The sequence below is a fragment of the Danio rerio genome, chromosome 2 (assembly GCF_049306965.1).
Source record: "Danio rerio strain Tuebingen ecotype United States chromosome 2, GRCz12tu, whole genome shotgun sequence".
Lineage (NCBI taxonomy): Eukaryota > Metazoa > Chordata > Actinopteri > Cypriniformes > Danionidae > Danio > Danio rerio.
In genome coordinates, this window is record NC_133177.1 from 25,749,009 (window position 1) to 25,762,016 (window position 13,008).

General features: G+C 35.9%; 1 protein-coding gene across 2 annotated transcripts; it reads left to right on the forward strand.

Annotated features, from left to right (window-relative positions):
- The first annotated feature begins 2,160 nt into the window (after positions 1–2,160).
- On the forward strand, positions 2,161–9,616 carry lrrc8da (leucine rich repeat containing 8 VRAC subunit Da). Of its 2 annotated transcripts, XM_073925294.1 has the most exons (3): positions 2,161–2,194; positions 2,334–2,425; positions 4,017–9,616. In XM_073925294.1, exon 3 carries the CDS (start codon positions 4,019–4,021, stop codon positions 6,494–6,496), a length of 2,478 nt encoding a protein of 825 aa, XP_073781395.1. In that variant the 5' UTR covers positions 2,161–2,194; positions 2,334–2,425; positions 4,017–4,018; the 3' UTR covers positions 6,497–9,616. The 2 variants fall into 2 exon arrangements, with proteins under 2 accessions (XP_073781395.1, XP_002660860.1); XM_002660814.7 differs by lacking the exon at positions 2,161–2,194 and having other exon boundaries at positions 2,210–2,425.
- The last annotated feature ends 3,392 nt before the right edge of the window (positions 9,617–13,008 follow it).

Below are 13,008 nucleotides of genomic sequence, written 5' to 3' on the forward strand. Positions count from 1 at the left end.
TTGCTGGTCTCGATGCTGGTCTTGCTGGTTTCAGTGCAAGAACAGCAAACCAGCATCAAAACATACCTTACCAACATATGCCTTCTTTTTTCAGCAGTAAAATTCTACCATTATTGTTCTTTTAAAAATTGTTTTTTTTTTTTTTTTTTTTGGAAAACATGTCAGTATTATAGCTATAGTATAAATAGCTATAGTTTAAAGTTAATCTAAAATTTATTTGAAAAATATCATTAAGTATTAAACTGACAAGTAGGTTAAATAGAGGCTCAAAACATTTTTAATGTTCAGATGTCATTAAAATATAAAAAAAATCATTGTACAAAAGTACAATATAGATCTAACCATCTAATTATTTAAAAAAAAATCAGTTTTAAGATGTATAGAACAATACATTTCATGTCTGGACTGACTCACACATGTGCTAAACTACACGTGGCTTTAATTTGACTAATAATGGAAAATAAATGTGAATTGCATGCCTCATTTTAAAACTATCTGTCATGTTTTACAGCTTAGGCTTTTAATATTCCACATCAATTATGCTCTATTGAAAAATGATATACCATCCTTAAATTCATTATTCACTTGTGCCTTATAACGCAAATGTGTCATACATAGTCATTAAGAGTTCAGCTGGTGTACTCTTAAACCTCAAGGGTTGGGCTCTTCTATAATCATGCTGCGAGAACATTCATATGTCTCTAAAGTTATGATCTGTTTCTTTCTAAAAATACTTGAGTACTAAACGAGTACATGAAATGGTAAACAAGCGATGATATATCTTGTATATTTTAATGCCAACTGCAAATGTAAAAGAAAAAATAGAACTGTAAAAAATGTAGGTCATTTTGTGTTGACGTGTGGCCTTCTGTGGGGAGAACGTCTTCACATAAATTATAGTGTGCATGATTATAACTATATAACTAAAATCATGATTAATTATTTTATTAATTTTATTTTCAGCTTAGTCCCTTTATTAATCTGGGGTCGCCACAGCGGAATGAAGCGCCAACTTATCCAGCATATGTTTTATGCAGCGGATGCCAGAGCACCCGGGGGAAACCCACGCGATTAATTATGATATAAAAAATAATTAATGCTGATCTTAGATTATTTTTGACAGATAATAATTTTTTATTTTAAACAGAAATTTTTATTTGATTTTTTTTGGAAAAATTGTTACATTGTTTTAGCTTTTAAAAAACAATACTTTAATATAGATCTGTAGAACTTGTTTTATTAGGTTTATAACATTTTCCACTTCAGCACTTTAGACTTGATCTAAAAATGAGACCAAATAAATCTCTACTGCAATACATTTAAAATGACACTAGCTTAAGTGAGGTTAAAGCAAATTCCCTGTATTACATAGTCTTTGGCTAAAGTACGGGTTTTTGAGTCCATGCTAATTAATTAGTAAATGAATTCACCCAAAAATGAAAGTTTGTGATTTCAACTCTGAAAATAAGCTGTGAAGAATGATGAGGGGAAAACATTACTAAGTCAGTGGTTTTCAGCAATCTTCAAAATATCTTATTTTGTTTAAACAAGGTGGAAGGTGAAATTATGACAGATTTTCATTTTTTTCTCCTAACTATAATGGCTTTATAAATATGATCATGATTACTATATAAAATATGGAATTAAAATATTACTAAAATAAATTATAATTCCTGTGGTAATTCCACTGAAAAAAATAAAGAAAGAAGAAAGAAAGACAAAATCAACGTGACCATGATTCAGCAGGAAATATAAAGTTCCTCTTACAAAACTAGCTGAAACTTGGAGGGAAAAAAACGCACATTTAGGCTGGGTTGGTTTAGTCACCAAGACATTTCCTGCACTGTGCCAGCCAAACAATGCTGCACTTTCTACCTACGCATCTGGGTCCTAGTTTCCTCAAAAAACAAGAAAAAACCGAAGAAAGAGTGCAATGGGTTAGTCTTAATTATTACACGGTAATGACTGCTGACTGTCCAAACTGTACAATACTTCACAAACTCCACCTATAATATAAAAGCACCTTTATCTGAGGCACTACCTCGCGCACAGGGAACGTCTTCAAGAGGTTTGATCCCTCACCTTTATTATCCAGTGGCTTCATAAACGCAGCGCTGTCACCGTCCAATGAAAGACGCAGTTGACGAGCGGAACAGCTCCGTCATTTTGACTGCTGAACTACAAGTCGGAGCAGGTCGGACAAAGAGTCGCATATTTCAATGCTACCGCCGAGTTCAGACTTCTCTGGACAGCGTGAACAGCGCTTGACGGACATTACAATATTGTTCTGAAAGGGAATTGTTTGGTAGCGATTATGTTTTTGTCTTTTGCAGCCCGTTTCCTGCTCAACGACAACTTTTGACAAATCTAGTGTCTACGAAGAACGACAGCGAGGACTTTCACTGACGGAGACAGTAGGCAGACAGTAAGTTGACCGTTTTATGGTTTTATCTGGGTCTTCATGACTCTTTTATTCATACTTCCTAGAATATAATTGGTATATTATCCCCATGGGTTTCAGCCAGGTTATTATAGTGCAGTTTCGCGTTTAGACTGTGTATTTTTTTCTCTCTAAAGCAGATCCATCATGTAGCCTAACTTTATTATACATGTGAGAATATTTCTATTTGAGGCAATGTTTCATTAGCCTAATAATAGCCATTTCAGAACAACCTGGACACGTTTCGAATTTACTGGGTCATCCACTAAATTGGTGCATTACTCTTTTTTTTTCTATAAGTTAAAGCTATTATTTATTAAGTTTTCAAGACTACATTCTTTTGAAAGTTCTGCATGCTAATATCATGTTTATTAATAAAAAAAATCTCCATCAACAAACAATAATATAGTTAATAGTAATATCAAAAACAGGACCATCAGTTTTTTAGGATATTGATCAACTTGACCATGAGATGTGTCAGGTTTTTTTGTTTCTTATACAATTTACCAACATTAAACAATATTTTCAGTGTATGTTATTTTAAACATGGTCCCTCACTTACAAAATGTTTTAATGTTTTCTGCAAGTCTTAACTTGATTTGTCAAAAAAAAAAAAAACTCAGGTTTTAAACCAAAGCATTGTAAAACCAAAGCAAATGTTTTATGCCTTGCAAATAATACGAAACAACAGCAACAAAAAAGCTGTATTTTTGTGTTCCAATACAAATTTCTTAACAGAATTAAATCAACAATTGCTTAAATATTTATTGTGCAAATCAGACTTATTGAAACTGTAAGCAGTTTATGGTGAAATAAACAAAAAACGTAAAATAAATAAATACAATTAAAAAGTAATTTAAAACATATTGACATCTTTTAGTGGAAAAGACCCAGTTTATGTAATCAGCCCAAAGCCAGAACTGTGGGCTTCTTAGTTTATAGATTTCTTAAAACCTGTAAATAGTTAACACAGACAATTCTAATGAACAACAGCTGCCTTTTGCTTGTAGACTCTTATTTCTCACGCACCAGTCTGAGAAAATAGCAGACATCAAATCAACCCGGGCTCGAGCTGTGTACATGCCACTGGGAATAACGTTAAATTGAGCTATTAATACCACATTGGCAGCTACAAACGTTTAACCTGGAATCAAGAAAACATATCTGTCGTGCTTCTCGTGCCACATGAACATGTAAGACATCACAGTGAAGTGCCACTGCAAACATAACACACTCTTGAGATGGTTCGGACCTTTCATGTTGTAACTTGAAGCCACATGTGGCTAACAGGTATTTGATGAATAGTGCAGAGTTCGTACACACTCTGTATGGTTTAACTCACTCGTTTATATACACACAAGTCACAGAAAGGATCTGCTAAAAGACTAAATGGAAATCTACTCATTATAATACAGTACTTTCTTTTTATTTTGGAGTAAACAGCCAGTACTTTCAAATCTGTGCATCGTCATTAACATTACGAAATTATGAGACATGAATTAATAGACTCGAGCTAATTTTGTTCAGGCATGCACTGACTTTATATATGCACTCACTGGACTCCTCTTTATTACAGGGATGTTTAGTCTTACTGAAGTTGCCTCCCTTAATGACATCCAGCCAACTTATCGCATTCTGAAACCATGGTGGGACGTGTTCATGGATTACATTGGTGTGATAATGTTGATGTTAGCCATCTTTTCTGGAACTATGCAGTTATCCAAAGACCAAGTGGCATGTCTTCCAATTCTTGAGAAAAACATAAACCTTGAGGGGGCACAAAATCGACCAGAATGTTCCTTATCAGTTCTGGGCACGGGACCTTCAACAACTAAAGACCTTCCTGACAGTGTTGCAAATGAGCTTCTTAACACTCAACCTGCCCCCTTACCAAAAGAAGGGGTGTGGACTCAACCTCAGCCTACAGGAGTTAAAACCAACCTGGACTTCCAGCAGTATGTTTTTGTCAACCAAAAGTGCTACCACGATGCCTTACCATGGTTCAACAAGTACTTCCCTTACCTTGCCCTCATACACACTATAATGCTAATGGTAAGCAGCAATTTTTGGTTCAAGTACCCAAAGACCAGCTCAAAGATTGAACACTTTGTTTCCATTTTGGGCCGGTGCTTTGAATCACCATGGACAACAAAAGCTTTGTCTGAAACCGCCTGTGAAGATTCAGAGGGAAACAAGCAGAGGTTTACTGGTGGTTCCGTTTATCACAAACACGTATCTTCAGAGGACAGTCAGTCTACTCCTTTGGTGGAAACTCCGACAGCGCCATTTTCAACTGAAAAGCTCATCGCAGAAGCTCCCAGCCTAACCACCTTGGATAAAAAAGACGGCGAACAAGCCAAAGCTCTTTTTGAGAAAGTGCGGAAATTTCGAGCTCATGTAGAAGACAGCGACTTCATTTACAAACTCTACGTGGCTCAGACGGCAATAAAAGCCCTGAAAGTCATACTGATCTTGAGCTATACATCAACATTTGCCGCAGAAATTAGCTTCTGCCATATTTGCAAACCTAAAGTTGAAAGTTTGACTGGATATGATCAGTTCTTCTGCACACACAACATGGCATTCATGTTGAGGAAACTTCTCTTCACTTTCATGGCTATGATCTGTCTCTATGGATTGGTGTGTTTGTATACGCTCTACTGGCTCTTCAGGAGACCTCTTAAGGAGTACTCTTTTGAAAAAGTCAGAGAAGAAAGTAGCTTTAGTGATATTCCAGATGTCAAGAATGACTTTGCTTTTCTGTTACACATGGTTGACCAGTACGATCAGCTGTACTCCAAACGATTTGGGGTGTTTCTCTCTGAGGTTAGTGAGAACAAACTACGAGAAATAAGCCTTAATCATGAGTGGACTTTTGAAAAACTTCGTCAACATGTGTCAACCAATGCTCAAGAGGAGCAAGAACTTCACCTCTTTATGTTGTCGGGACTCCCTAATGCTGTATTTGACCTCACTGATCTGGAAATCCTAAAGTTAGAGCTTATTCCCGAGGTCAGGATTTCAGCTAAAGTTTCTCAGATGACCAACCTACGGGAGTTACATCTATATCACTGCCCTGCTAAAGTGGAACAAACTGCTTTCACTTTTCTCCGTGACCATTTGCGATGCCTACACATTAAGTTTACTGATGTCGCAGAAATCCCACCATGGATTTATCTGTTGAGGAGCCTCAAGGAACTTAACCTGTTTGGGAACTTGAACTCTGAACACAACAAGATGATTGGACTGGAGTCACTGAGAGATCTGAGACACTTGAGGACATTGTACCTTAAAAGCAACCTTAACAAAATACCCTCAAATTTAACAGATTTGTCCCCACATCTTGTTAAATTGGTGATACACAATGACGGGACTAAATTACTGGTAATGAACAGTCTTAAAAAGATGACCAGTCTGGTTGATCTGGAGCTCCATAACTGTGATTTGGAGAGGATCCCCCATTCCATCTTTAGCTTGGCTAACTTGCAAGAACTTGATTTGAAGAATAACAACATCCGCACCATTGAGGAGATCATCAGTTTCCAGCATTTGAGAAGACTGGTGTGCCTCAAGTTGTGGTACAACAAGATCAGCATCATTCCACCATCGATAGGCCTTGTGAAGAGTCTGGAGTCCCTAATTATCTGTCACAATAAAGTGGAGAACCTTCCTCCATCTCTGTTTCATCTGCCTAAACTGAGGCACATTGACCTCAGCAACAACTCCATCTCAAATATACCCGTAGAGATTGGACTCCTTCACAACCTTCAACATTTTGCTATCACAGGCAACAAGGTAGAAGTTCTACCTAGTCAACTGTTCAAATGTTCAAAACTGAAGGTTTTGTGTGTGGGTCATAACAACATCACCAGCATCCCAGACTCAATTGGCCAGTTAGTTCAGCTATCCCACCTAGAGCTCAAAGGGAACTGCTTGGATTGCCTTCCATTTCAGCTTGGCCAATGTCAGCTTCTTCGGAAGAACCTCCTCTTTGTAGAGGATCATCTTTTTGACACGCTACCTATTGAGGTCAAGGATAGCATGAGCAGTGACTAATGGAACTTATCTGAATGGATTTAAGCATTACACTTTGACTGTTTGATGACATAATTATCAAACAAACCAAAATGCTTATAAAACGAATATGTAATGGATAACGCAGCTCTTTTTTTACGGGCCAGCCAATATGTTATCAACAATGCGGTCTGGAAATGGGCCTCAAGGACAGGAAGAAAAAACACAAGTGCTACAAAATATAACAGGAACATTGCAAACAACAGGTTTGTGTTTGCTTTTGTTTGCCTAAAATGTATGTTTAATTTAAATCGTGTTCTGTTACATATTTTCATGTGTATATTTTTGTATTTGCAAACATTTCTTTTTTGTTGAATATGACTGATGTTTCTTTTAAAGGGACCGTTCAACCAAATTTTAAATTCTGCCATCATTGCCTCACCTTCATGTGACTCAAACCATTTATAAATTTCTCAGTTTGGTGTAAAAAAGTAAATATATACAGTTGAAGTCAGAATAATTAGCCCCCCTGAATTATTCACTCCCCTGTTTAATTTATTTGCCTAATTTCTGTTTAACAGAGAGCAGATTTTTTTTCAACACGTTTCTAAACAATAGATTTAATAACTCATTTCTAATAAATGATTTATTTTATCTTTGCCATAAAGACAGTAAATAATATTTTACTAGATCTTTTTCAAGACACTTCTATACAGCTTAAAGTTACATTTAAAGGCTTAACTAGGTTAATTAGGTTAACTAGGCAGGTTAGGCTGTTTAAAAAAAACAACTTAAAGGGGCTAATAATATTGTCCTTAAAATGGTTTTTAAAAAATAATATCTGCTTTTATTCTAGCCAAAATAAAACAAATAAGACTTTCTCCAGAAGACAAAATATTATCTGACATACTGTGAAAATGTCCTTGCTTTGTTAAACATCATTTGGGAAATACTTAAAAAAGAAAAAAAATTCAAAAGGGGGCAAATAATTCTGACTTCAACTGTATATACAGTGAAAAGTAATTCACTAACTTTTTAATACGTTTTGGTGCGATTATATCCTGCTATTTAAAAAAACTAAAATTTAAATGAGAAGCTGTAATGTAGCCGTGGCGGGATGATTTTTGATGTGGCGCCCCGCAATGTAAGAATGAATGTAGCGGAAACCATGATTGAGAAATGTTCAAACTGGTTTGGACAATATATTTTAATGAAATATCTGACTTCATATAATCAAAAAATAAATTAAAAATTCAGAATTTGATATTCCAAAAGCCATAAGAAACAGCATGAGAAAAAATTGGGCTTTCGTGCTGAAGAAACCTTTCACAGTTCCTAAACTATTGGATTTTTGGTGTTTTCCTACCACAGGAACTGGAAACCATCGTAGTTCTTGAAAATTCAATTGGGGAAACTAAATTAGCCTGTCACTAAGATGTCAACATCACTGATGATTTCAGAATGCATTTCTGGGTGAGCTATCCCTCATAGTCAAGTTAGTCCATTCATGGTCCAGGAGGTACTGCAGATTTTAGCTATAAATGGCCCCAACGTGTCTTTCAGGAAGTTTCTGGAATACCCAGTAAGACTTTTACTAGCTAGTTCAGATATATCCAACTATAGTAGGAATTTAAAAAAGCAGTGCAGTGGCCCTCCAGTGGAAGGATTGGACACCCTGCTTTAAAGGCATGGTTCAACCAAAAATCTAAATTTACACACTATGTACTCACATTCAATTGTTTCTTAACATATAAGAATTTAATTCTTCTGTTGAACACAAAGCAAGGTATTCTGAAGAATCTTGGGAACGAACAGGTCACTGACATCCATAGTAGTAAAACATGAGAGTCATTGGCCGTCCAACATTTTTCATAGTATCTTCCTTTGTGTTCAAGAGAAGCTCAAACAGATTTGGAACAAATGGAGGACGAGCAAATGATGACAGACTTAATTTTTTTAGGTGAATTATCCATTAAAGTATTTAAAACAAGGATGTCCATTAGTGCTTCGTAAAGGCCAATGCCCTGCAGAGTTTAGCTCCAAGACACTTGTCTAGGAATTTCTAATAAACCTGAAGTCCTTGATTGTCTGTTTAACCACAGAACTCTGCAGGTCAGATGCCCTTTTTAGAGCAGGTTTGGATGCTCTTGGTTTATAGGTCAGTAATTCTCTTTAAGTTTCAGTTTTCAGTGGGGTCTTTACTGTTTTATTATAATAATAGACCCAACTTAGAGCAACAGATTCATTGTTTTTACAGCATTATATGTAACATGGCGTTCTTAGATAATTCCAGCACGTTTAGGAGCAGCGCTTCTTAACATTTGATGCACTCCAATAGGCATGATGTGACACGATAAAAAACATTATGAAAGTTTAACTTTAGCAATAACAGCAATATTGCAACACACTTTCAAGTCAGAGAATGGATGTTTTTTTGTATTCGCTTTGTTAAAAAGGAAGCATATGAAGAGTTTTTGCTGTATTGTGCTGATAAGAGGCATATCAAGGACTAAAAACTGCCAGATGGGGGGAGGATGTACACCATGTTCACATGATTAGAAAAAAACTCAGTGACCTTATAAAAATACATGTGGTTCACTTTTGTCGTGTCATTTGAAATGTGTCTTAGAAGATGCACTTGATTCATCGACCCTCCGGCATGTAATTGTTAATTTCTTATTTTTAATTCTCTCATTGTTTTTATGAAATTTTGTGTATGAACTACATTTTTCAATACACTTAGAGTGCAACGGTATGTTGTTTTTAACAAGAAACTTGATTAACTTTTGATATTTACAAAGAACAATACATGCAAAGATGTTAAATTAAAAGTGTAGTTATGAGATGATGGCTGTTTTGAATTTTTGGCCTATCAATCCTCCACACTTTGCTTGAGCAGTTTTAAGGTTTTGCATACTACACTTTTGCACGCACGTATGTTTCAGCTTGTCTGCCTTGTTTCACGTGTATTGTTGCCCACCCCCTTCTTTTGGTCTTGCTGTTGTTGCCCCTAGACATTTCAAAACTTGATAAACATGCTTGTAGTTAAAGCTGTTGAATAATTTGCTTCAGTCACTTTCACTTGACTGTAAAGTTGTGCCATTGAAGAGGTGTTTTTTGTTCTATATCATCACAATATATTTACACACTCTTGTGTTTCCACATGTTCTTTTTTTCTTTGTCAAACCACAAAAGGAGAAATCTAGAAACAGCCTTTCTTGCAATTCTAAGAGTATTTCAAAATGATCCAAAGCAATACACGCCATATACTACACTACCTGACAAAAGTCTTGTTCTTGATCCCAGTTGTAAGAGACACAAATAATAACTTGATTGGTTGATCATTTGAATATGTGGAAGAAGGTAGACTTTTCCGATGAATCATCTGTTGAACTGCATCCCAATCCCAAGAAGACTATTGGACCCCCGCGTGGACCCAAGATTCTCACAGAAATCTAGTTTGGAAAAATCATGGTTTGGGGTTACATTCAGTAAGGGACAACATCAACAATCTGAGGTATCAAGACATTTTTGCTGCAAGTTACATTGCAAACCACAGGAAATTCTTCAGCAGGATAGCGCTACTTCTCATACTTCAGCCTCCACATCAAAGTTTCTGAAAGCAAAGAAGGTGTTTCAGGAGTAGCCAGCCCAGTTGCCAGACATTATTGAGCATGTCTGGGATAAGATGGAGGAGAAGGCACTGAAGATGAATCCAAATAATCATGATGAACTCTGGAAGTCCTGCAAAAACCCTTTCTTTGCCATTCCTGATGGCTTTTATTATTAAGTTATTTGCAGAGATGTATGGATGCAATCCTCCAAGCTCATGGGAGTCATACACAATATTAATTCTAAAGCCTTTGCCTTTCATATAAACCACTTCTGATACCAAATGATCAACTAAAAGTCAAATTAGTATTTGTTGTTTTTAATCCTAGTATAGGCGACAAGACTTTTGTCAGGTAGTGTACATATATACAGTTAAAGGCAAAATTATTAGGCCTCCTGTTAAATTTTTCTTGTTTTTTAGTTTCCCAAGTGACGTTTAACACTGTGTTTTATACAGTATTTTTTTTTTCTAATAGAGAAAGTCTTATTTGTTTGATTTTGGCTGGAATAAATGCAGTTAAAACTTTTTTTTGGGTCAATATTAGTAGCCCCCATGAGAAATACAGTGTTTTGATTGGCTACAGAACAAAACGCTGGTCCGGTGGCACACCTAATTTACCAAACTCGCCTAAAGTACCATAGTTAAGCCTTTAAAATGCACTTTAAGCTGAACGCTGGCATCTTATAAAATAACTAGTAAAACATACAGTAATTATAATAAAGATAAATTGGGTATTAGAAATTAGTTAGTAAAACTACTGTTTAAAACTAACGAAAAAAGAACTTCCCTCTGTTAAACATCACTTGTGAAATATTTTTAAAAGAACACAACTGTACAATTGGATTTAGTAAAAAAAAAAGGCCAAAATATTATTTATTTAATGAAAACCCTTAACTTTGTGTTGGTTTTAGTGCATGACCATGCATTTAAACAATTTGTTTGTGCACAAAAAAAAAGAAAAAGCACACAACTACCATGTTTTAGACTACAAATAATAAAAAAATAATAAAAATAGTTAATAGATAATAGTCTATAGTTTACCAAAATCATTAAAAAACAAAAAAGCCATATGCTGTTGGATCAACACTAGAGTGAGTAAATGATGACTGGCGAGTCATTTCTCATCCAAGTAATTAGACTAGAACACAAATAATAGCCATTGTTATTTGAAGCTGTAAACCTCTGCAGGTGGACAGCAAATTAAATCAAACACATAATTATATTTCTCCTAAATGCAATGGTTTCTTAGATGAGACTGCATATCAGCATATGAGTGCTCTCTGCTGCACCATTCCATTAAGTGTTTTTCAGTGGTCAGTCATTGTAACTGCAAATTATTTTCCTTTAAATCCAAGATGGGCGACAGACAGCCACAGTTGTTGATCACTGCAGCCATTTCATGTCAATCCTTGGGCTTATACAACATTGAAATACATTTAAATAGGATTAAATATTTTTCAAAGCACTCAATTAAATAATTCTTCATGAATTTACCATAACAGTCAATTGCATGATATTTAAAAAATGTAACATTAAATTAATATGGTTTTGTTTATTGCTTAGGCAGATGTTCGCCACTGGATTAGACATTTTAGTTACTTTCTAAAAACATACATTTTTGAAAGATTACTGAATATTCGTGGTTTTCTTGCTCAAAGAAAAAAAAAGACTCAAGGCTGATTTATACTTCATGCCCCATGGGGCCGTGCATTTATACTCGTTTATGTTGCTCTGTAATAACACTTCCTAAATGCTAGAAGGTTTTTATGTTCCTCTGTATCGTAATTCTTCACAGCTGTTTTGTTTTTTTTGAAGGCTACCCTAATGTACAAGTAGCTAATACTCGCTCATTCAAAAGCGGGAACCGGCGGATGTGCAACAGCTTTAATCATAAGGTAAACACAAAACAAAACTTTCCATCTGGAAATCCTTTACTGGACTCCATGCTTGTAAACTCTCATTCCGTCTGGCTTGTGGGTCTCAGCACTGCTCATCACAGCTACCCAAGCCAACCAATCACAGAGCTTGCGATACACAACGTTGCAACGTGTAGTTACATGTTTTGAGAAGTGCTAATCAGCCACGGTGAGGGCTATGCGACCACGCGCAGACTGCACCATGGCATACGAGTGCACTTGACACAGAAGTATAAATCAGCCTTAAAAGTCCGTGTGAAACCAAAGTTTGCAATGTTTAATTTGCTAGTGCACATTGACCGAACTCTCATTTCCGCATTTGGAGAGGTAGAAGGTGATTCTCTTCTGATGTCCGTTTGATGGCTTCAGCCAGAATATTATAAACCATGGCCCTATTATCGTTTTGCTTTGAGGGCATGATGTGCAAAAAGAAAGCCCCGTCCCCCACTCAATATTCTGTTTCAGTTGGAAGTACATAAACAAACTGAAATAAAAGTCTCTGCAACTTCTGCTTCATGCAGACTTTAAGAAATAACTTCAGAATTCATTACGGTGGCCGAGAGAGCCAAACCTGCTGCAATTTAAAAAAACATGCAATTACAAAAAACACCAGAAAATTAGGAAAAGATCTTCATCCGTTTGACAGCACACGTTGTAAATTCTGACAACGCAAACAGATTTTTAAAGAATGCACAATTCCCACAATGCAAACAAATTAATAAAATGCACTACATTTTCTCACAACACAAACAAATTACGAAAACGTGCTGCATTTTCTCACAATACTTTCAAATGGCACGAAACACAACAGAAATGTTTCAAGTGGTCTCTAAAACGTGACGGACCCGTCAACTTAGTTTATGGATATTTAGGCTGATCAAATACAAATCAAGGGAATGCGGATGTTAAAATAAACAAACAAAAGATCACCTACAACTTCACTGAGCAATAGTCACGCCACAGCGACGTTTGTCACGCTTTAGGGTCCCCTTGAAATATTTCCATTGTGTTCCATTCTTTTTGCA